Source organism: Aedes albopictus, chromosome 2, assembly GCF_035046485.1.
Source record: "Aedes albopictus strain Foshan chromosome 2, AalbF5, whole genome shotgun sequence".
NCBI lineage: Eukaryota > Metazoa > Arthropoda > Insecta > Diptera > Culicidae > Aedes > Aedes albopictus.
In genome coordinates this window covers 142,790,923-142,815,018 of record NC_085137.1, presented here as the reverse complement: position 1 = coordinate 142,815,018, position 24,096 = coordinate 142,790,923, and the positions used below count along the sequence as shown (strand labels likewise).

General features: G+C 41.4%; 2 protein-coding genes across 6 annotated transcripts in view; both read right to left on the bottom strand.

Annotated features, from left to right (window-relative positions):
- Positions 1-800: 800 nt before the first annotated feature.
- LOC115259134 (integrin beta-nu) lies at positions 801-17,618 on the bottom strand. Its single transcript, XM_062850564.1, has 7 exons — positions 17,367-17,618; positions 17,225-17,304; positions 10,500-10,698; positions 9,315-10,440; positions 1,938-2,129; positions 1,507-1,871; positions 801-1,392 (listed from the first exon to the last, which is right to left on the bottom strand). Exons 1-7 carry the CDS (start codon positions 17,434-17,436, stop codon positions 1,043-1,045), a joined length of 2,382 nt encoding a protein of 793 aa, XP_062706548.1. The 5' UTR covers positions 17,437-17,618; the 3' UTR covers positions 801-1,042.
- Positions 17,619-17,796: 178 nt separating this feature from the next.
- The window catches only part of LOC109416528 (short-chain dehydrogenase/reductase family 16C member 6), a 96,442-nt gene continuing 90,142 nt past the window's right edge, over positions 17,797-24,096 (bottom strand). For all 5 annotated transcript variants that reach the window (XM_062850568.1, XM_062850567.1, XM_062850569.1 and 2 more), the window contains one exon: positions 17,797-19,317. In XM_062850568.1, the coding sequence (XP_062706552.1) occupies positions 19,110-19,317 (208 nt within the window). In that variant the 3' untranslated portion in view covers positions 17,797-19,109. The remainder of the gene's footprint in view (positions 19,318-24,096) is intronic.

Here is a 24,096-nt window from a genome sequence, read left to right as displayed (position 1 = left end):
CAAATTTTGATCACTGATACACATCTAGTTAATCAACTTACAGTAAAAATTGAGAACATTTGATGCCTTTTTCGAAAAGTTACAGCCACTTGAACATTTTTAACCGAGTTATATGACAATTACTGTAGGAAGTTTCTGACGCCAATTTCATGCAGCCTTCCTAATGTATTGTAAAAAAAAAAATACATTTTGACCTCAATGCAGTAGAGACCTGTCTTGGTGCTATGCATTGAACTGTCAAATACTTACTATAAAATGACAAAACTGCCAAAAATGCTATATGAAAAAAGTACAATGGGAATTTGGTTTTTTGCATGGAAGACAAAAACGCATAATAATATGTTATAATGAAAATTCTTAAGTGTGAACATATTTGGGTAGTTCAGTATTCGCTCTACTGTGGAATTCCGGGACATTTCCGGGACTCTTGGTATTGCGGGACAGGTTGCTTGAATCCGGGACTGTCCCGCACAATCCGGGACGTCTGGTCACTTTAGCCTAGAGGAACTTTTGAAAGAATTCATGATGGAACCACTGAAGGAAGTCATGGGGAAATTCCTGTAGGAATTTTTTTATGCATCCTTGCAGAAGACTCTGTAAGAATTTTTTAAGGCATTGTGGGAAGAGTTTCCAAAGCATTTCACGGGTTAAGCTTTGAAAAAATCACTTTCGGGACCTTGCAAGACATCCATGGAAGAATTCACGAAAGAGAAATTTCTGAAGCTGTCCCATTACATATCGTAACTATAATCAGGAAATTGGCTGTGATATTTATGCAACTAGTTTTAAACAATATTGAATACTTAACTATAGATACTATGAATTCATTATTCATTTTTCTCTTTGGCAATTCCATAAAAATCATTAAAACATTAAATTTACTTTTAAAACGTCTTGAGTTGATAAGAGAGCAAATGAGTGCTTGTAAGCAGTCATCGGCTACGAACTCTAACACTCCCTTAATCAATCGTGAATGGCTCTAACCCACCCTGCATATTGTCTACCGCAAGGCGCAATTTATTCCACTCTACTCTCGTCACCTTTACTTCAACTCAATGTCGGCTATCTCTTTGGGCACCTGAAACTCGCTGACCGGCGACTTGTACAGCGGACTGGTCATTTCGTACGACGTTTGATTCATTTGTTCCTCCTGGAAGAGCCGGTACAGCCGCTGATCTTCCAAATGCGTTTTTACCTTATAGGCAACCACGAACATCAGGCCCAACAGAAGCGTCAGCCCTGCAATGGTCATAAATGCGGTTGCCTTGTTGATTTGGGTGCAGTCTTGATCCATGATTCTAAGCACTGTGAGGCGTTCCTCCAGCTCGTAGGTGTATTTGTAGTCACACGTTTGACCGTCGTTTGTGATGCGGGCCGTGCAGTTCAGAGTATCTAGGGGATAGGGTGTTTTGGAAAATGATAGGTATTATATGATTAGATATTGAAACAGTTCCAAATGTTTAGCCAATACAACTTCATTGCATTCACCGTGCCACTAAATCTTACCGCCCAAAGTGTTGATGAACTCGGCCTTGTACAGTCCTAGCTTGGACTTACATTCACCCTCAATGGAGTCACATTGCCTTCCCAGCTTCTTGTGAATAGCACAGCGGACACACTCCTCATAAAATGAGCACAGTTCCGATTCAGATCCGGCTGTTACTTCGCAGTAAGGCCCAAAGTACGTTTCGTCGCAGTTGCATTTGCCACACATGCACTCGCCTCGGCCAGAGCAGATTTGATCCTTATGTGGTGCTTTGCAGGTGGCCTCATCCGTTGAGCAGTCACATTCTTCGCCTGACCATCCTTCATGGCATTTACAGGCACCGCAGTCGCATTCCCCATGATCGCTACAGATCATACCGAATAATCTGAAAATTCCGAAAATTGAAACGTTTATCCTTCTGACAATGCACCGCAGAAATGCGAATTCTTACGGCATACATTCCCTGCACTCGCAGTGGCGTCCGTCGAATCCCGGATTGCATATACATTGGCCGCATAGGCATTCGCCCTTATCGGAACAAATGGGACCAGGTTCATCGAATTCGCTCTCCGCCTGGCATTGCCTTAACAGGTCGTCACTGCTTTCGAAGCTGCGCAAATCGCACTCGCAAATTTTGCCAACCCTTGCGGAAGAAAAAAATAATTTGTTAAAATATTTTTTGCAATTTCTCATCGTAATAGGCTGTTTTACCTCACGCAAATCTGACAGGAAAAGGCCTACTTTCCCACACCAAATTATCAGTGCTGTAATGGTTCATTACAGCACTGATTTGCGTTGCGTAATGAACCATTACTGCACTGTTTTCAGTTTTGATCAACTTCTTGATGCTTTCTGGACGCAGGTTTGAAAAATTGTGACAACTGCATAGTATAACCTGCTATGATCAGGCTTTCTTAAACATGGCTATGAACATCAGTGTGCAGTTTGATGTAAAAGTTTTGTTAAAAACTATCCTCAAGTGGTAATTTATGAAATTGCAAAAAACGTTGTACGTATCTCGGTGCAGAACTCGATTTTTACAGCACTCGTCGTACTTATCCAACTCGGCAAGCCTCGTTGGATAATTGTACAACTCGTGCTGTAAAAATCTTCATTCTGCACCTTGTTGCGTAAACTACTATTATGCAATTCAGTATCATAATTTCAATTTTATATAACTCATTTCAGTATCATAATGGCATATTTTCCGAATTGATTCATTATACAACTGAAATGAGTTGCATAATGAAAAATAGTTGTATAATGTTCATAATGCAACTCATTTGAGTTGCATTATGAATATTATGCAACTCAAATGAGTTGCATTATGAAAAAATCATTGCATAAAATTTTGTATGGAACTCGTTGCAAAATTCGATTTTTTCAGCACTCTTCGTATTTATCCAACTCGGCATGCCTCGTGCTGAAAAAAACAACTTTTTGCAACTCGTTTCATAAATAACTATTATGCAATTCAGTATCATAATTTATATTTTACACCACTAATTTCAGTGTCATAATGATCTATTTTTCCGTACCATGTCATTATGAAACTGAAATAAGTTGCATAATAAAAAAATAGTTGCTTAATGTTCATTATGCAACTCATTTGAGTTACATTATGAACATTATGCAACTCAAATAAGTTGTAAAATGAAAAAAAAAATCATTGCATAAAATGTTGTATGGAACTCATTGCAATACTCGATTTTTTCAGCACATTTCGATTTATCCAACTCAGCAAGCCTCGTTGGATAAATGTACGACTCGTGCTGAAAACAACTTTTTGCAACTAGTTACATAAAAAACTATTATGTAATTCAGTATTATTATTAAAATTTTATAATATCATTTCAATATAATAATGACTTATTTTACCGTACTGGTTCAACTCTAATCAGTTGCATAATAAAAAATAGTTGCATAAAGTTCATTGTGCAACTCAAATGAGTTGTATAATCTCTGATAAAATTTCTGCTCGAATCACTAAAAGAAATTATGTCAAAAATTCCTTCAAGAATTATTGCATAAATTTCCTGAAGGATTGCTACAGAAATTTTTGAAGACATTTCTGTGAAAATTTCCAATGGTATCCCAGAATAAATTTCTGAAATTTTCCGAAGAAATCGGTGGTTAAATTTTTAAAACAAATCGTGGGAGAGATTCTGGAGAAATCTTCAGAAAATATTTTAACGGAATTCCTGGAGGAATTTCTGATGAAATTCGTAAAAGACTTTCCAATGAAATTCTTGAAGAATTTCTGAACAATTTCTTCGGGTAACTTCATAACTAATTCTTAAAGATAAGTATCTTTGGTATCTTTGGAATAAATTTCCCTGATAAATTTCTGAGGGAATCCTTTAACGCTGTCCATAAACTACGTAGACTCATTTTGGGCCATCTCAGACCCCCTCTCCCCCTCCGTAGACTTTTGTTCACACAAAATTTTCGAAATTTGTATGGAGCGTAGACTTTGGCCAGACTCCCCCGTCCCCCCCCTAAGAGTCTACGTAGTGTATGGACAGGCCCTTTACGATTTTCCAAAAGATACCTTTGAAGATTTTCTGAAGATGTTGCTGGAAGAACTCATGAAAGAATCACTGGAGAAATATTTGAAGGAATCCAAGGGATATATCTAACATTAATAGCTGGAGAAATTCCTTTGGAAACTCATGGTAAAACTCTTAAATGTCTGCTCTTGTCAGGAGGAATTAGTTAAAAAATCTTTGCAATAATTTTCAAATGAACCGTTTAATAAATTTTTTATAGAATTCTTGAAATAATTTTCTTAAGAATCTGCGGAGCAATTTTGGAACGAATTCATGAAGACATTTCGGAAGGAAGTTTGAACTTCTGATTTTATGAAAGAATCGCTGAAGAAATTTTTGAAGGATTTCTGGAAGATCTCCCTTGGGATTTTCAAAAGATCCGTGGAGAATTTTCTAAAAAAATTCTTGGAATTATTTCAAAAGGAACCCTTCAGGAAATCTCTAGAGGAATTTCTGAAGCAAACTTTGGGGAAGTTTCTGAAGAAATTCATGTAGGAGTTCCAGAAACAATCCATGAAAAATTCCAAAAGATAATCCCTGGAAATATTTATGAAGGAATCCGAGGACGATATTCCAAAAGAGTTTTTGAGGAAATTTAAGAGGGATTCTCAAGATACATATATTTATAATGAAATTCCCACTATATTCTCTGAAAGGATCTCTGGAGGAATTTCCTAAGGAATCCCTCGAAGATATTCATAAAGAATCCTTGGAGGAATTTCTGTAGCACAACATGGATCAATTCCAAAAGCAATCTTTGGAAAGTTTCCTAAATGAATGCCTGGACAATTTTCCAAATTAGTGCTCAGAGGAATTTCTGAAGGAATCATTGGAAAAAATCCCTAAATAATGATTTTGTGAAGGAATCAGTGGAAGATTTCCCAAAAGAACACCTATTCGTGGACAGACATCAGAAGTACACCCCGGACGACTTTCCAAAATAATCCTTGGAGAACTGTCTAGATAAATCCATTGGAAAGTTTCTGACGGAATTTCTGAAAAAAAAAACATGGTGGAATTTAAAAATCAATCAGTTTAAATAAATATCCATCGAGAAAGTTCTGAAAGAATCTCTGGAGAAAATTTCCGAATGAATCCCTGAAAGATTTTTGGTAGAAAGGTGAAGGGATCTTCGACAAATTCCTGAAAGATTTTGAATCATGGGAAGAATTTTTTTAAACAATCCCTGGAAGATTTTTTTTTGAAATAATCTCTGCAGGAAATTCTCAAGAAAATAATGGATGATTTTTTTTAAATGAAATCCTTGAGAAACAAAAACTCTGGGGGAATCCTTAGAGTAATTTTTAAAGAAATTCATGGAAAACTTCTTAAAAGCTTATAAGGAGGAATTCCTCGAAGAATTTCCGAAGAAATATGCAAGCAAAAACTTCCGAATGAATACTATGAAGATGTTTTGAAAGGGTCCGTGACGGAATTTCTGGAGAAATCATTGAAAAAAAATCCGGTGAAATTTCAAGAAAAAGTTTTTAAGAATTTCTGAGAGAAACTCTAAAATAATATCTAAAGGAATTCATGAAAGATTTTTTCATTTTTTTTTTGAAAAAATCTTGAAGGATTTTCTCAAGGAGTTCCTAGAACCGTTTCTGAATAAATCCCTGGAATAATATTCGTTAAGATTTCTGCTCCTAGTAAAATATCTTGATGAACATTAAGAAGAATTTTTGAGAAATACATTGATATCTTCTTTCCAGGGATTCCTCCAGATATGTTTTTCAGGAATTCCTCAAAGAATTTCAGGACTTTCTCAAGATATTTCTTAAAATATTCATCTGGAAACTAGTCCACGGGTTTCTTTAGAAATTCTATCAGAAACTCCTCCTGGGATTCCTTCAGAGATTCTTAAGGAAATTCCTTTATGTCGTTCTTTAAATATTTCCGAATGAATTGAATTACTATCAGAGTTTCCTCTGGGAATATTCTTCGGAGAAATCTTCTAGAATTTTCTCATAAAATTCTTCCAGAAATTTCTGCAGGAGTTTTGCCAGGAATTTCTCAAAAGATTTCCGCAAAATATGCAATTGTAGGAAAAAATCACAGATACTCGACGATTCTTTCAGAAATTCCTCTAGGGCTTTTCTGCAAAAAATCAGAAATTTGTCCAGAAACATTTTCAAAAATTATTGTTGGAAGTTTTCCAAAGGTTCCTCCAGGTATTACTACATATATTCGGGGATTCTTTCAGGCATTTATTTAGAAATTCCTCTTAAACATTATCGAGAGATTCGTCCAACGGTTTCTTCACAAGTCCAGGAATTTAGTGTAGAATTAGCCTAAGTTAAAATACACATAATTAAAAAATAAAAAAATCCAGGAATTGCTTAGGATTTGTTCAGACATTTCTTCTGGGACTCAGTTTTGATGATGCCTCAGAAATTTTTCCAACGATTCTCTCAGCAATTTCTGCAGAAAATACTTTAAAATTTTCAAGACAAACTTCTATAAGTACCTTAAGAGGGTAGTCCAGTTTTTCTGAAATTTATCAGGGGTTCACTAAGAATTCCTGTAGTTTTTTTTTTGTTACTGCAGGAATTCCTCCCAGATTTTTTTTATTGACAAAGATTTTTGTGTACTGATCCCTTTAGAAATTGTAAAAAAAGTTCTTCTCAAACATTTCTCCTGAGATATTCACAGGAGTTCTTCCATAGATTTCCACAGAAATTTCCCCAGGGAGTCCCCTGAGTGATTTAGGGATTTCTTCAAGAATTCTATCAGGACCTTTATTTGCAATTTCTGCAGATGATTTAAGCAGATTCTTTCAAATATTCCTCCAAAGGTTTTACCAGGAATTCCACCTGAAATTTCTCAAGCAATTTCAATTTTCCTTCTAAGAATCTCGAAAGGTATCACCTGCAGTGTTTTCAGATAACCTTCCATGGATTGCTTCAGAAATTCATTCCGGGATAGTTTCAAGAGCTCTATCTGCAATTTTTACACAACTTCTGGAAGAACTTCTAAAAAAACATGAAGGAATTTCTGAAACAAATCTTGCAGGAATCTCTGAAGGAGTCTCTGATGGAAACGCTGAGTCAATTAATAAAAAAAAAACATTATAGGAATTTCTGCAGGAATCCTTGAAATAATTTCTCAAGGAATTCTTAAAAAAGTATCTCAGCGGGATTGTTTAGGACATTTTATGCATATTTTCTGAAAAACTTTGCTGAAACTCCTAAGAAATTTTAGAAGGAATCTAAGCATTAGTTTCTGAAAGAATCCTTTAAGATTGTCTCAAAGTATCTCCAGTACAACCCCTGTGGAAATCTCAGGATGTACCCTTGAATAAATCTGAAAAGGAATATCCAGAGCAATCCCAGGGTCCCCAGGGCCAGGGGAATGCTTAAAGGAGTAACAGGAGGAATTTCAGAAGAGCATCCTTTGTGGAAGTGCTTCTAAAAGAATTCTTGAAAACGCCTACATAAGCTTCCGTAAAGATGCCTATGAAAAGCTCTTGAGATATTTCTCAGGAATTCCAGTATAAGTTCTTAGGAAATATATCTGTATGAACTCCTGCAAGAATTTCTGGAGAACTGATTCTGAAGTAAGATTGCAAGCATCTCTGGAGGAATTTCAGCAAGATTTTCAGAATGAGTTTGTAAAAAATATCCTGCATACATTCCTGCGGGAATTTTCTATGGAATCCTTAGAGTAAATCCCCAAACAAATCTGTCGTGAACTTCTTGGAGAAATACCGGTATTTATTTCTGAAGAAATCTCTGTAAATGCTCTGAAGTAGCCACTAGAAGAATTTAATAAATAATCAGAACAAAAAATTTGTAAAAAAATCGAAAGGAATCTCTGGGGATATATCCGAAGGATTTTCTAAAGTATTCGCTAAAAGAATGGAACCCATGAAAATCTACCCTCAAAAACTATTGGAGAAATTTCTGGAGAATTTTTAGGAGAATTTCTGAAGAAACCAGTGGCAGTTTCTTAAATAAACCATTATAGATTTCTAGACTGGATTCCTGAAACAAATCCACGAATTAAATTTTGAAAGGAATCCTTATTGCATAAACAATTTCTCGCTTGAGAAGTTTCTAAGTATTTTTGAATAAAACCTTGAAAGAATTTCCGTAGGAGCCTGTGGAAGATATTCTAAAAAAAACTTTGAAGGAATTCGGAACTTTTGATTTTCTGAAGGAATGGTCGTACGGATTTCTGGAAGAATCTATGGTAGGATTTCTGAGGAATTCCATGGAAGCTTTTCTACAGGGGTTTTTTTTGAGGGATTTCTGGAGGACCCTCTTGAAAAAAATCTTAACGTAATTCTAGAAGAATTTCTGAAGCTTCTGAAAGGAATTCCTGGATGATGTTCTATTAGTCATGGAGTAATTTCAGAACGAATACATGGAAGGTTTTATAAAAGAGTTCAGAACGTAACTTCTGGGGTAATTTGTGGACAACTTAAGAGAAAGTTCATATCCTTGGAAGCATTCCAGATCTCAGATAAATCTCCAAAGGAAGCTGAATTAAAAAAAAAACAACACTGGAAGATTTTCTAAAGGAATCGCTGGAAGAAGTTCTGACAAAACATCTGAAAGATGTTTTACAGGAAGGTATCCATAGACGGTTTTCTACATGAATGCTTCGATAAATATGTTGAGGAATCTGCCAAGGAATTTCCGAAGAAATACAAGATTGAAGAAATCCCTGAACAAAATTTCGGAAATAATCTTTTATAGATTTTCTTTAAAGAGCTTGTTGAGACAGAACCCAGGCCATCTTCTTCTCTCATTCTAAATTTCTTAGACTTGTTTTGATTGAGGATTTCGAAATCGTCCTAACTGGATCAACGATAAGGTAGTCCTACATGGAAGATTATCCTGGCTTAGCCTTGGACAGCATGTTGCTGTCCAGACCACAGATTGACAAGATGGTCTACAAATGTAATAATCGAATATGGCCTGCCAGAGTGGGAGAGCTGAGCCAAAACAGACCATCTGAGTCCAAAATAAGTTTATAGGGATTGTTCTTAACGTTCCCCTGAGAATGATAATATCCGAGGTGCACTGTGGCCAAAATAGAAGCAGAAGGCAATTTTCTTCTAGGACGATTTAAAGAATATATAGAAACGATCTGGATCATTTACAGCTCATATATAGCGTAGTCAGATCTTTGTGAAAACCATTACAAGACACTTTTCTGAATACACCAATCCTCTACTAGAGGGTTCGTGTGAGGAATCATAGGTAGTAAACATTTCCACAAAATGAAAACGTTCGTCAAATAACTTCACTTTACCAAAAAATCTTCAAACTTACCATCCGGCATGACAGCGGCACATTCCACACGAATATTCACCATTTCCGCCACAAATCTCACTACCCTCCGTTGGTGCTTCCTCCAGCTCACATTGGCAAGCCTCTCTGATGAAGATCTCCAACTCCACTCCCTCATTGCTGATCAACGTTTCTTCTATCTTGACCGTCAGGTTTGAGTCTGCCCCGTTCGGATAATCCAGCAGTCGAACCTCCACGAAAAAATCATACTCCTTCCCTATTTCTATGTTGTCACATTTACTCGTTGGTTGCGGTGTCTTGTAAACCCCGCCACAATCGGTCTTATAGGTAATCTGGATGTAAGCTGGGGCATTGTCTGTGAACTCTACACGTTTCACAAAGTCCCTGTAACCTGTGTCGACCAGCTGTAGGATGTTTGATGAATCGTCCTGCAGCAGTCCAACACTGGTGAACTCCGACATCAACTCCCGCATAGACCAATAATAATCCTTCAGTTCGTCAGTGACTGCAAAAATTACAGCCGTTTTCGATTTACCCAGAACTCTATAAATTTGCTCCAGAGATGGATAATCATACGTCAGGGTTCCAGTGTATTCGCCATCTGCCGACAGATGACACTCCTTATCATTCCGTTCCGTTATTCCAGCCAGTAGCCCATCGCCAGCCATGTGCATGAGCCCATTCGTAGCCAAAATAACTATCTTCCTCGTATTCTTCCCCCATCCGATTCGATCGTCACACACCAACACCTGCATCAACGCGTCCAAACCCCCCTCCAAATTGTCCAAGTTCGCCGACACGCTGCTAGTCTTCAACTTCTCAATGAACTGATTGATGTTCTTGGTGATCTCCAGCCTGTGACGAAACCCATACGTTGGCTCACAAACGTCCCGCTCGGTGCTACAGGGGTTCAGCACACGGTCCTTCTCGGTTTGGATGAATGGCATGACGGGCTTATCGATGAAACTTCCAAAACCCAGCCGATAGTTTTCGGTTAGATTGGCCAGAGCCTTCGCCAGTTGATCACCCATGTTGATCAAAGTGTCCCGATCGTCCTTCATGGACCAGGTTAGGTCCATCAGGTAATACAGATCCAGCGGGTAGTTCTTGGCCGGTTTGTAGGTGAACTTGAACGAATGGGATTCCACTGGAATTGATAGGAGTCGAGTTAGCGAAGAATCTAAGAACCTTACGTACGCAACGCACACTTCCCCAGGTGAATCCGGTAGCGCTGCGGGCTTATCTGAGATGCTTCTAGCTTTTCGCGGTCATAGTCCCGTAGGGGTCGGTTTTCCAAAACTTCTAGCTTACTGAAATCTGCGTTCGTCTCGATTTGGCTGCTGCTGCAGTTGGACGCCACCAGTTCGTCGAAAGTCATGCAGCGGTGCTTGTACATACCGTAGTTCTGAAACAAGATCAAGGGATGAATACTATAAGCATGATCGCTAAGATTTGAATTACCTTGTTTGCCTGCATCACTTAAGGAAGAGTATGCATTCTGTAAATCAAATGATGGAAAGCGGACATTTTATGCATGGATTTTCCAGGAATTTGTCCGGAGATTCTTCAAGGAATATCTAAAGATGTTTCTCTAGGAATTTCTACAGAGATTCCTCCAGGGATTCCTCCAGGAATTCATGCAGAGATTCCTCCAGGAATTCCTTCAGAGATTCCTCCAGGAATTCCTCCAGGGCATCCTCCAGGGATTCTTCCAGGGATTTCTTCAGAGATTCCTCCAGGAATTCCTTCAGAGATTCCTTCATGAATTCCTCCAGAGATTCCTCCAGGGATTCCTCCAGGGTTTACTCCAGGGATTACTCCAGGGATTCCTCCAGGTATTCCTCCAGAGATTCCTCCAGGAATTCCTTCAAGGATTCCTCCAGGAATTCCTCCAAGGATTCCTCCAGGAATTCCTCCAGGAATCCCCCTAGGGATTCCTCCAGGAATTCGTCCAGGGATTCCCCCAGGAATTCCTCCAGGGATTCCCCCAGGAATTCCTCCAGGGATTCCCCCAGGAATTCCTCCAGGGATTCCCCCAGGAATTCCTCCAGGGATTCCCCCAGGAATACCTCCAGGGATTCCCCCAGGAATTTCTCCAGGGATTCCCTCAGGAATTCCTTCAGGGATTCCCCCAGGAATTCTTGCATGGATTCCCCCAGGAATTCCTCCAGGGATTCCCCCAGGAATTCCTCCAGGGATTCCCCCAGGAATTCCCCCTGGGATTTCCCCAGGAATTCCTCCAGGGATTCCCCCAGGAATTCCTCCAGGGATTCCCCCAGAAATTCCTCCAAGGATTTCTCCAGGAATTCGGCCAGGGATTCCTCGAGGAATTCCGCCAGAGATTTCTCCAGGAATTCCTCCAGGGATTCCTCCAGGGATTCCCCCAGGAATTCCTCCAGGGATTCCCCCAGGAATTCCTTCAGGGATTCCCCCAGGAATTCCTCCAGGGATTCACCCATTAATTCCTCCAGGGGTTCCCCCAGGAATTCCTCCAGGGGTTCTCCCAGGAATTCCTCCAGGGATTCTCCCAGGGATTCCTCCAAGAATTCCCCCAGGAATTCCTCCAGGGGTTCTCCCAGGAATTCCTCCAGGGATTCTCCCAGGGATTCCTCCAGAAATTTCCCCATGGATTCCTTCAGGAATTCCTACAGGGATTGCTCTAGGAATTCCCCCAGGGATTCCTCTAGGAATTCCCCCAGGGATTCCTCTAGGAATTCCCCCAGGGAATCCTCCAGGAATTCTTCCAGGGATTCCTCCAGGAATTCCCCCAGGGATTCCTCTAGGAATTCCCCCAGGGATTCCTCCAGGAATTCCTCCAGGGATTCCTCCAGGAATTCCTCCAGGGATTCCTCCAGGAATTCCTCCAGGGATTCCTCCAGGAATTCCCCCAGGGATTTCTCCAGGAATTCCCCCAGGGATTCCTCCAGGAATTCCCCCAGGGATTCCTCCAGGAATTCCCCCAGGGATTTCTCCAGGAATTCCCCCAGGGATTCCTCCAGGAATTCCCCCAGGGATTCCTCCAGGAATTCCCCCAGGGATTCCTCCAGGAATTCCCCCAGGGATTCCTCCAGGAATTCCCCCAGGGATTCCTCCAGGAATTCCCCCAGGGATTCCTCCAGGAATTCCCCCAGGGATTCCTCCAGGAATTCCCCCAGGGATTCCTCCAGGAATTCCCCCAGGGATTCCTCCAGGAATTCCCCCAGGGATTCCTCCAGGAATTCCCCCAGGGATTCCTCCAGGAATTCCCCCAGGGATTCCTCCAGGAATTCCCCCAGGGATTCCTCCAGGAATTCCTCCAGGGATTCCTCCAGGAATTCCTCCAGGGATTCCTCCAGGAATTCCTCCAGGGATTCCTCCAGGAATTCCCCCAGGGATTCCTCCAGGAATTCCCCCAGGGATTCCTCCAGGAATTCCCCCAGGGATTCCTCCAGGAATTCCCCCAGGGATTCCTCCAGGAATTCTCCCACGGATTCCTCCAGGAATTCCCCCAGGGATTCCTCCAGGAATTCCCCCAGGGATTCCTCCAGGAATTCCCCCAGGGATTCCTCCAGGAATTCCCCCAGGGATTCCTCCAGGAATTCCCCCAGGGATTCCTCACGGAATTCCCCCAGGGATTCCTCCAGGAATTCCCCCAGGGATGCCTCCAGGAATTCCCCCAGGGATTCCTCCAGGAATTCCCCCAGGGATTCCTCCAGGAATTCCCCCAGGGATTCCTCCAGGAATTCCCCCAGGGATTCCTCCAGGAATTCCTCCAGGAATATCTCCAGGAATTCCTCCAGGAATATCTCCAGGGATTCCTCCAGGAATTCCTCCAGGGATTCCTCCAGGAATTTTTCAGGGATTCCTCCAGGATTTTCTACAAGGATTATTTCAGGAATTGGTCAAGGGATTCCTCCAAAAATATAGCATTTCTCCAGCGATTTCTGTAGGGATTCCTCCAGGAATTTGTACAGGGTACCTCCAACAATTTCCTCCAGGGATTCCTCCAGGGATTATTTCAGTAATTTCTACATGGATTCCTCCAGGAACTCTTTCAGGATTTCCTCCAGGAATTCCTCCAGGAAATTATCCAGGAATTCTTCCAAGAATTCATCCAGGAGTTGCTCCAGGAATTCCTCCAGAAATTCCTCCAGAAATTTCTCCAGGATTATTTCAGGAATTCCACCAAGGATTCCTCCAGGAATTCCTCCAGGGATTTCTCCAGGAATTCCTCCAGGGATTTCTCCAGGAATTCCTCCAGGGATTTCTCCAGGAATTCCTCCAGGGGTTTCTCCAGGAATTCCTCCAGGGATTTCTCCAGGAATTCCTCCAGGGATTCCTCCAGGAATTCTTCCAGGGATTCCTCCAGGAATTCCTACAGGGATTCCGCCAGGAATTCCTCCAGACATTCCTCCAGGAATTCCTCCAGGGATTCCTCCTGGAACTCCTTCAGGGATTCCTCCAGGAGTTTCTCCAGGGATTCCTCCAGATTCTTCCAGGAATTCCTCCAGGAATCCCTCCAGGGATTCCTCCAGGAATTCCACCAGTAATTTCTCCAGGAATTCCCCCAGGAATTCCTCCAGGAATTCCCCCAGGAATTGCACCAGGAATTCCTCCAGGAATTCCACCAGGAATTCCTCGAAGGATTTCTCCAGGAATTCCACCAAGGATTCCTCCAGGAATTTCACCAATGATTCCTTCAGGAATTCCTCCAGGGTTTTCTCCAAGAATTCCACCACGAATTCCTCCAGGAATTCTACCAGTGATTCCTCCAGGAGTTCATCCATGGAACTTCTCCAGAGATTCCTCCTAAAATTTCCCCAGGGATTCCTTCTTAAATCCCTCCAGCGATTGCTCCTGGAATTCCTCCAGGGATTCCTCCACGATTTTTTCCAGGGATTCCTTCAGGAATTCCTTCAGGGATTTCTCCAGGAATTCCTCCAAGGATTGCTCCAGGAATTCCTCCAAGGATTTCTCCAGGAATTCCTCCAGGGATTCCTCCAGGAAGCAAGGGCCTTAAAACGGCCCTGTTGCGACTTCGTTAGTTGACGGACGATATCAAGCAAGATCACAAGAGACTCATAAAAACTGCAGCAGCGGCAGAACCGGCGAATGCAAAGGTTGCGAAGTCTTCCCAGACGGAGGCCTTCGCTTTCGCAGGAAGCCCAAAAGATGTGGCGGATGCGACTGCTCTTGATAAACACTCGTAGAAGCGGGTGAGCAGCCGTCAGGCGAGGAACTGTCTGGCAGTGCTCGCAAAGCCAAGCAAATACTAGATCCCGAAGGTCGGCAGTAATCCCGGATGGAAAGGGAACAGGGGGTTGCGACCGTTGTTAGGCCTTTCTTCAGCAACTACAAAGTAGGGTGAATCAAGGCTAGGACGAAAGTTGAGCAGAAGAGGAAGAAGAAAAAAAAAACCGCTCGATAAGGAGGTTAGGGACTCCAAACCAAGAAGTCGTAAGAGGGTAGGGCCAAGCGCGAGAAAGGCGACGTGCTCGTCATCGAGACCGAACAGTCTGTCTATGTACTCGGACGTCTTGAAGGCGATGCGAAGCTCGTGGATCTATGAGCCGTCGTGTGCAATATTAGACGTACTCGTACGGGTAAAATAATCCCAGAGCTCAAGCGCGACAAGGAACCCAAAGCCGCCTACAAAAGTCTGGCGGAACAGGCCCTTGGCGAAGGGGTCGAGGTGAGGGCTCTTACTGCGGTGGCGACTCTGAAGGTGAAGAACATAGACGAGATTACTGAAGCGGAAGAGCTCGTCATGGAACTGCGGCAACAGTGCGAGGTGCAGGTGGCCACCACAGCTGTTCGGCAACTGAAGGGACCGGCAGAGACACAGGTAGCCTTGGTACAGCTACCCTTGGTGGACGTAAATAAGTCCGTAAAGGAGGGAGGCTAAAGGTGGGTTGGTCAGTATGCCAACTGATCTTTCATGAGCCACCGGAGGTTTGCTTCAGGTGTCTGGAACCAGAACACAAGTCATGGGACTGCAAATGCCCTGATAGGAGCAAGCTGTGCAGGTGATGCGGCGCCTAGATCATAAGGCACAAGGCTGCATGATTTCACTAATGTGTTTGATTTGTTCCGGGAAATCCGTGAACAACAGGCACCCAAGGGGAGGTTCACGATGTCCGGCCTTCAAGAAAGCCGCAGTGAACAACAAAGCAAAGTGCAGGTAACGCAGCTGAACCTGAACCACTGTGACGCGGCTCAGCAACTGCTTTGTCAGGCGGTTTCTGAGTGGGAGACGGATATCGCCATCATAGCGGACCCATACTGAGTACCCGCCGGCAATGGCAACTGGGTCGCGGATGGGTCCAGAAAAATAACGGCGATATAGAAGACGGGTAAATACCTCGTCCAGGAGTTGGTGTCTACTACCAATGAGGGCTTTGTGGTCGCCAAAGTAAACGGGGTCTTCTTCTGTAGCTGTTATTCGCATCTCTTGGTAAAAAAGAAGGTCAAGTACGATTTGCACCACCATAACTTCTTTCTTAACGGAATATTTTAATGGGAGTTTACATATTCCGTTGCTTAAGGATAGTTGAAGTTGCTACGGGTTCGATTTTAAGATTCTTCATTTCTGAACCATCCAAGCCTACATTTACGTTTGTTGTTTTCTAATAGCATTAAACGCGAGATATGATTCCCTTATTGACCCCATAGGTCATCGGGGACATCTTTAGAACATGTGTTGCCCTTGTACTACTGTTTATATTTTCTGAATCTATCGATGGATTATCCGAATCCGTCCTTAAAAAAAATATGGTTACTCGAAATAATCACCACAGATGATTTTCAATTGTTTTTACTATAACAATACTTAATTGCACCAATACTTGAAAATCTTTAAAATGTTTGTAATGTCAAGATACTGTAGACAATTTGGATGATCTGAATGAAATCATGCCTTGACTTCAGAGAACCATAAATAGATTGGCTACAATGAGAGTTATTTGCACGCGGAAAACTGCCAATCATCTGCAGGTCATCTGCAGCTCAATGAACTCAACACCTGACTGCAATCAGGCCATCCCGGATACTCAGGAATCTATTCGAGGAATTTACTTACTACTGTTCGGTGAAGTATTGCTATCTGGAGCTAACCGTTGTTTTCCACGTGCAAATAGCTCTAATTGTAGTCCATCTACAGTCTTTGAAATCAAGGCATGACTTCGCTTAGGTCATCAAATTTTCCTAGGAATAGTAGCGAGAGGCCTTCTCATTGATACATGATGAAATATAAGTTTATGTAGTACACAGAGGTTCCACAATCCACATACGTAAAATATGTGATAACGGTATATGTATCAACAGTTCCATGATCCCAATGTCCGTGTTCAGCCAGGTCATCCCAGGTACTCAGGAATCTAATAGAAAAATGAACTTACTCCTGTTAAATGCAGTATTGTAATGTTCAATATCCCAAGCACTCAAAGGAGACCTATCGAAGAATCTCAAAATCGATCCCGTAGCAGCTTCAACGATATACTTTATTTCCGGAATTTTGCACGTCCTATATTGTTTGTTTACAAACCGGCCGGCAAATTGTGCACATTTTGTTTACTCAAATCATTACTTACTCACCAAAACGTTCGTTATCGACAGACGTTCTTATCAGTTAAGTATCACTGTTGCTTATCGACTTCCTTCACCGTACATACCGGTACAAAAATATGTGCGAGGAATCCGTTTCGTTAGGCAGCATCCATTTATTACGTAACGCTAAAATCGGCATTTTTGACCCCCCCTCCCCCCTCCGTAACGCTTTTTTGTATGAAAATCCTAAAAATTTTGTATGGACCGTAACGCTTGGCCATACTCCCCCCCCCTCCCCCTAGAGCGTTACGTAATTTGTGGACGGCGCCTTATAAATGTCGCTTGATGCGTCATTTGAGATTATATCATCGACTTCATAGCTTTGCTTATGCATGCCAAATACTAACCTCATCCGTACACCAAGCACAGGAGTAATCAGCATCCAAACATTCGACGCACGTTTTCCTAAATATACACCTGGATTGACCTGCAAATTTACGGTTGATCGTTAGGACGAGTGTCACACTTTTGGAATCTTCGCCCACTCACTTTGGCCATGTGCATTTCGGACTAGCATCACACCCAGCAGTAGCAGCAATGCGAAAGTTTTCAGCAACATGATGAATTGATGAGGTATCGTTGGTTCACCGAGAAGAGATTCTGAACATTTCGTACGGTTTTGTTACTGGATCAATCACTGGTCACTGTGGTAATATTAGACCTAATGGAAACCAATCGACTAAACCGACTGATAGCTGGCAAAGTTTTGCTTATTGATATCCGACCGTGGCCGGTTGTACCTTCTTCTATCAGTTGCAGTCATTTGGGTATAAAATGATAAGATAACGAACAGCGTTCTGGACAGGGGATATTGAAGGCTTCGCCTAGGTGTTGGTACGCTCGGTTACCACAGTAACGCTGATGGCCGGACGCCGGTGTTGTCGGTGAATGGCAGTTATCGGATCGAAGAAATAAACGCACGGATCAGAATTGGCTGTTTATTGGTATATAATGCTAACAGAGAGAACTGGTTGGAACAGCTCGCAAAGCTGACAAGAGTACGATGGAGTACGCGTCAAAGTATGGGATTTCTGCAAGGAACATTCGGAATGCGGAATATCTGTTCGTCATTTTTTGTTACAGTCAACTTTCGAATTCTTCTTCAATCTAGGGAAGACAACAGAAAGTATTGGGTTGAATATGACGAATTTCCTTTTTACTGTTCATTATAGTCGTCCATTGAATGACGCATTCTGACCAGCTGAAGGTAGGAAAATATGAACTGTACACGAAAAAAAAATGTATTTTCCAGTTTTGTATAAGGAAGCAGCCAATAAAATAAAAAGAACTGAGCAATGGTTTCTAGAATATTAGCTTGAACTCCGGAAGCAAAAAGAAAAAGAAGAAAAAGAAAGTTAAGAAAAAAAGTTACCATTATAAAGTTACAACAATTTACGTATGTAAATGAAATGTGAGGTGGTATTTAAAAATGATAATAAAACATATGAATTACCCGATCACTACTCCTTTATTTATCAGTTTTTCTGATTCATATTTTAGATTTTACTGGTACTTATTTCAGTTTTAATGTATATTTGTTCATTGGCTTTTTCTCGTATTTATTTTATAATTATTTTCTTATTCCATATTTCTGTACTTGTCTCTGTATAATGTTGGTTTATTGTTTCTGTTTCTCCGTGACAATTTTTTAGCTCTGCCTGCAATGTTTAATTTTAAACTATTACCCTTTTCGTCATTGCTCATTTCCAACCATTTTATTGACTATTTTCAAAAACTATCCATAGACAAGGCTACCGGCAAGAAAGGGAAAACAGACTTCAGTGTGTAAAGATTTTCATTTCTTATGCTTCCTTCTTAACGACTACGAACTAGTTGGACACCATAAAAACTATACTTTCCCCGCAAATAGGAATGAATCCAGCCTTACTGTCTAGCCGCCTGTCTTGATCACATTTTATTCGTCGCGCTTCCTAAAACAAGGCAAATCACATATAATTGTATCAGTTTTTCTCCTTCGACACATAGAGTCTTAAAGCTAGGGATTTTAAAAACGGGTGGCCCAGGAGCATCACCTTGTTGAAGTGGGAAAACCCGGTTTTCCTCTGTATGTAGTCAGCTTTCTTTCGTTTGATGATTTCTTGGTTGAAACCTGTTCAGTTCTGTGAATGCTCGCAATATTCTAATTAGTACAGAAGGTGTGATGTAAGTGTGTGTTGTGTATCAGTGTTTCTCAATCAAACCAAAATCGGTGGGAGTCATGCCGTTTGCGCTCTACAGTACCCTTTCTCCAGTGGATAACCGGTGGACCAGCAGGGGAGAAGTTTTGGTGTTGTTGTTATCCGGTGCCGTCTCATCCAGGGGGTGTGAGTGTCCATTCATTTTGACGCCATTTGGGGTTTGGATCGGGGAAGCATGTTGAGGTGTAGCATCGGGGACCAGCCGTCGCAGAAAACCGGAGTTGCAACCCCACGGGAAGACCCTGGAAAACATAGAATTATGACAAAATATGTTATGATAGAAAGTTGAACCGGGTTAGGTTAGGGGTTGAGGGAGCAAATGACGAGTGCTGAGACTGGGAATCGTACCTATGTTTATCCACTCAACTTAGGAAACTCATCCGCTTTAAATTACGACAGAAAATGGTACAAGTAATATTCCCACGATTGTTACTGATCATTCTTGTAGAATTTTCAAAGAGCCTTATCTAAAGCTGCTGGGTGAGCTCATTTTGAGTTTCAGTCACGCTGTTGTATTTTGTACAAAACTTTGAAAAAAGCTCGCCTATTATACACAAATAAGCGGAGTGCTGGTAATGGCGTTCAATTTTTGGATGATTAAGGTTTTTTCTTTACTCGTGCCATATTTCTTCTGGAACTAATTATATTTTGTTAATATCTACAAATGATTGGTTTTTATCATGATTTTCTTCATGAACATCTTCCAACACAACGGAAATCCGAAGATTTTTATGAAAATGCCTTCAAATTGTCTTCTATGACTAATTGGAATTCTTTCGGTAATTAATCATCCAGTTTGTCATGCTTATTAACAAACTTGTAATGTCCTGGATCTGTATTCCTCTAAGAATAAACCTTCAGTGGTATTGTTCCCAGTGCATCATTGCCAAAATTTTCCTAAAGATAGTTTTATAAACTCATATACTGCATATACTCAAATCAGAGAATAATCCTTAAGAAATGTCCATTACCATATTAATATTAACATATTTCTTAAAAGCCTTGAACCTATCTTTGGAGGAACCCTTGAGGTATCCCTGTAAGAAATACTGAAGAAAATCCTTAGACAAATTCTTGAAGAATTTCCTGGAAGTATTCCGAAGAACTAGAATAATAGAATCCTTGGAAAAAAATCAAGAAAATATCTTCGTAGGATACCCTTGAGGCATTTCAAGGAATTTTTTGAAGGAATCCCTTGACAATTTTGTGGAAGGCTTTCTAGAGGAACGTCCTCACGACATTCCTGGAAAAACTCCCAAAGAAATCCATGGATAATTTCATGGAGAAAAAACAAGTTTCTCAAGATATATTCCTGAAAAAATCGAAGGACAAATTTCTGAAGAAATCCTTTAGCAGGAGCTGCAAGTGGTATTCTTGAAGGAATTCGTGGATGAATTCCTGAAAATTGGATGATCTTCTAAAGGACTTCTTGTAGAAAACTGTGCAAGAATGCCTGGTTGATTTCTAGGAGAATTTCCTGGCTCCTGTATGCATTCCTCTAAAATTACCTTAAGGAATTCCAATACAAATTGCTGAAGAAATTTCTCCAGAAATCCTTGAAAAACTATAAAAAAAAGTCATCAGGTATTCATGGAGGCATCCCTGGAGAATCACTTGAAAGATAATGGAAGGATTTTTAAAATTCCTGAACGAATCCCTGAATAAATTTTTGAAGAGATCCCAAGATGAATTACTTAAAGAATCACTAGAGGAATTCCTGGAGCAATCCCTGGAAGAATTCCCGGATCATTCTCTGAAGGAGTTACTAAAAAAATCCTGGAGGAATTCCTGAAAAAAACCTCTGAAGGAATTCCTGGATGAATTTCTGAACGATTTCGTGGAGAAAATCCAGGAGCAATTCCGAGAAGAATCGCTGGAGGAATGCCTGATGAAATGCCTGGAGGAATCCCTTGAGAAATATCTGGACAAATCCCTGGTGCAATTACTGGCGGAATCCCTGCAGGAATTCCTGGAGGATTCATTGGAACAATCCCTGGAGAAACTCTTGGGAAAATTCCTGGGGGAGCTCCTGGAAGAATCTCTTGAGGAATTCTAGGAGGAATCCCTTGAGGTATTCCTGGAGGATTTTCTCATGGGATTCCTGAATGAATTTCTAGGGTAATTCCTGGGGTAATCCCAGGAAGAATTACTGGAGAAATCCGCAGAGGAATTTCGGGAGGAATCCCTGAAGAAATTTCTAAAGAAATCCCTTGAAGGACTCCTGGAGGAATCCCTTGAGGAATTCCTGAGGAATTTCCTTGAGAAACTCCTGGGGAAATTCATGAAAGAAATCCTTGGGGACTTCCTGGAGGAATCCCTTGAGGAATTCCTAAAGGAATCCCTGGAGATTTTTTTCATGGAATATCTGGAGGACTTCCTGATTTTTCCTGAAGGAATTCCAGGAGGAATCTCTGTAGGAATACCTGAATGAACTCCTGAGGTTATTCTTGAAAGAATTATTGGATGAATGTATGATTGAATTCCTGAAAGAATTCCAGCGGGAATACGCAGAGGAATTTCAGGAAGAATCCCTGGAGAAATTTCTGAAGAAATCCGTTGAGAAATTCCTGAAGGAACTCCTAGCGGAATTCCTGCAGGAATCCCTAGAAGAACGCCATGATAAATTCTTGGAATAATTGCTGGAGGAATTGCTGTAGAAATTCCTAGAGGAATCCCTAAAGCTATTCCTGGGGGATCAGGAAGAATAACTGGAGAAACCCCTGTAGAAATTTTCTGGTAAATACCTGGAGAAATTCCTTGATAAATTCCTGAAGAAATTTTTGGGGGAATTCCTGCAAGAATCCTTCACACAATCCCTGGATGAATCTCCTGCGGAGTTCTTGAAAAAATGAAGGAATTGCCGGAGGAATCCCTGAAGTAATTCCTGGAGGAATTACCGGAAAATTTGCTGGAGGAACTTCTAGAAGAATATTAAAAGGAATCCTTGGAGAGATCGCTAGAGGAATCCCTGGAGGGATTCATTTTTGGATAAATTTCTGGAAGAATCCCTGGAGAACTTCCTATAGGAATACCTGTAAAAATTCCTGGAGGAATTTATGAAGGAATTCCTGAAAAAATCCCTAGAGGAAATCCTGGGGGAGTTCCAGGACGAAAAATGGAGTAATTCCTGAAGGAATGCCTGTAGGAATCCCTGAAGAAATGTCTGGACAAATTCCTGGAGCAACTCCTGGTGGGGTTCTTACAGAAATTCCTGGAAAGAACTCCTGGAGAAATTCCTGGAGGAATCCCTAGATGAATTCCTGGAGAAATCCCTAGAGGAATTGCTGGAGGAATCCCTGGAGGGATTTCTGAAAGAATACCCGGAGGATTTCCTGAATTTTCCTGGAGGAATCTCTGGAGAATTTAAGAAATCACTGGAGCATTTCCAAGTGGAGTTCCTGAATGCCTGGAAAAAAAATTAGAGGAATTGCTGGAAAATTATATAATAATATAAAAAATAAAAATAAAGAAAGAATTTCTTAAGCAATTCCTGGAGGAATCTCTGAAGGAATCCCTGGAAGAATCTTTGGAGGAACTCCTAGGTAAATTCCAGGAAGAATTCCTGGACGAACTCCTGCGAATTCTTGAAGGAATTCCTGAAGAAATTCCTGGATGTGTCTCCAGAGCAACTTCTGGAGGAATGCCTGGAGGGCTTCCTGGGGAAATTCCTGAAGAAATGCCGGAAGGAATACCAGGAGGATTTTCTGGAGGAACTTCTAGAGGAGTCCTTAGAGGGATCGCCAGAGGAGTTCTGGAAGAATTCTTGGAAGAATCTCCGAAACAGTTTTTGAAGGCATCCATGGATTTCCTGGTGAAATTCATGGTGGTTTTGCAGTATTAATTTCTGAAGGAATCCTAGAAGGATTTCCGCCGAAGGAAGTCTCGGAAAAATCCTGAAGGGTCCCTAGAAGAATCCCAGCAGAAATCTTTGTTAGGTTTTCCAGAGGAATCCCTGGAGGAATTCCAGAAGGAATACCTGGAGGAACTCCTGGAGAAATCCCTAGAGAAATCCATAGAGGTTTCCCTTGAGTAATTCCTAGAGGAAACTCAATGGAATGGCTGGAAGAATGCCTGAAGGAATGCCTGGAGGAATGCCTGGAGAAATTTCTACAGGAGACCCTGGAGCGATTCCTGGAAGAATCCCTGGAGAAATACCTGGAGACTTGCTTGTACGAAATCCTGGAGGAATCTCAAGTGGAATTCCTGGAGGTATACCCGGAGAAATTCTTGGGCAAATCCCTGGAGGAATCCCAGCAAGGACCAGGAGCAATGCCTGGAGGAATCCTTGGAGAAATACCCTGGAGAAGTTCCTGGAGGAATGCATGGAGTAATTCGTGCAGGAATATCTTGAGAATCTTCTGGAGGAATTCCTGGGCGATTGTTCAGAAGAATTTCAGGAGGAATCCCTGGAAACCCTGGAAACCTTGGAGGAGTTTTTGGATTTCTCAGAGCACTCCCTGCGGAATTTTCCGGAGGAATCGCTCGGAGGAATCCTAGGAAATATCCCAGAAGGATTTTCTGAAGAAATCTCAGGAAGACACACTGAAGAAATCGCAGAAAGAATTCTTGGAAAAAATCCTGGTCGAATCCTAAGAAGAGTTCATGGGTGAACTCCCAGAGGGATCTCTGCGGCAATTCCTGAAGGAGTTCCTGAAGGAATCCCTGAAGAATTCCTGAAGAAATATCAGGATGAATCCCGGAAGCAATCTCAAGAAGATCAGAAGGGAATTCCTTTACAACTCCTGTAGGAATTCCTTAACAATTCATGTAGGAGTTCCTAGATAAATTCCTGAAAGAATTCCTGAATGAATTTCCGGGAGTAAGTCCAGTAGGAATCCCAAGAAGAGTTGCTGGAAGAATCCTTGGAAGATTTTTCAATAAACTCTGGAGTTGTTCCTGGAAGAATTCAATAGAAAAATCCGTGATACCCTGGAGGAAATCCCCGAAGGAATTCTTCTTGAGGGAATCCCTGGAGGAAGTCTTTTTTTAAATCTGTATTAACGACATATTTTGTCCAAGGG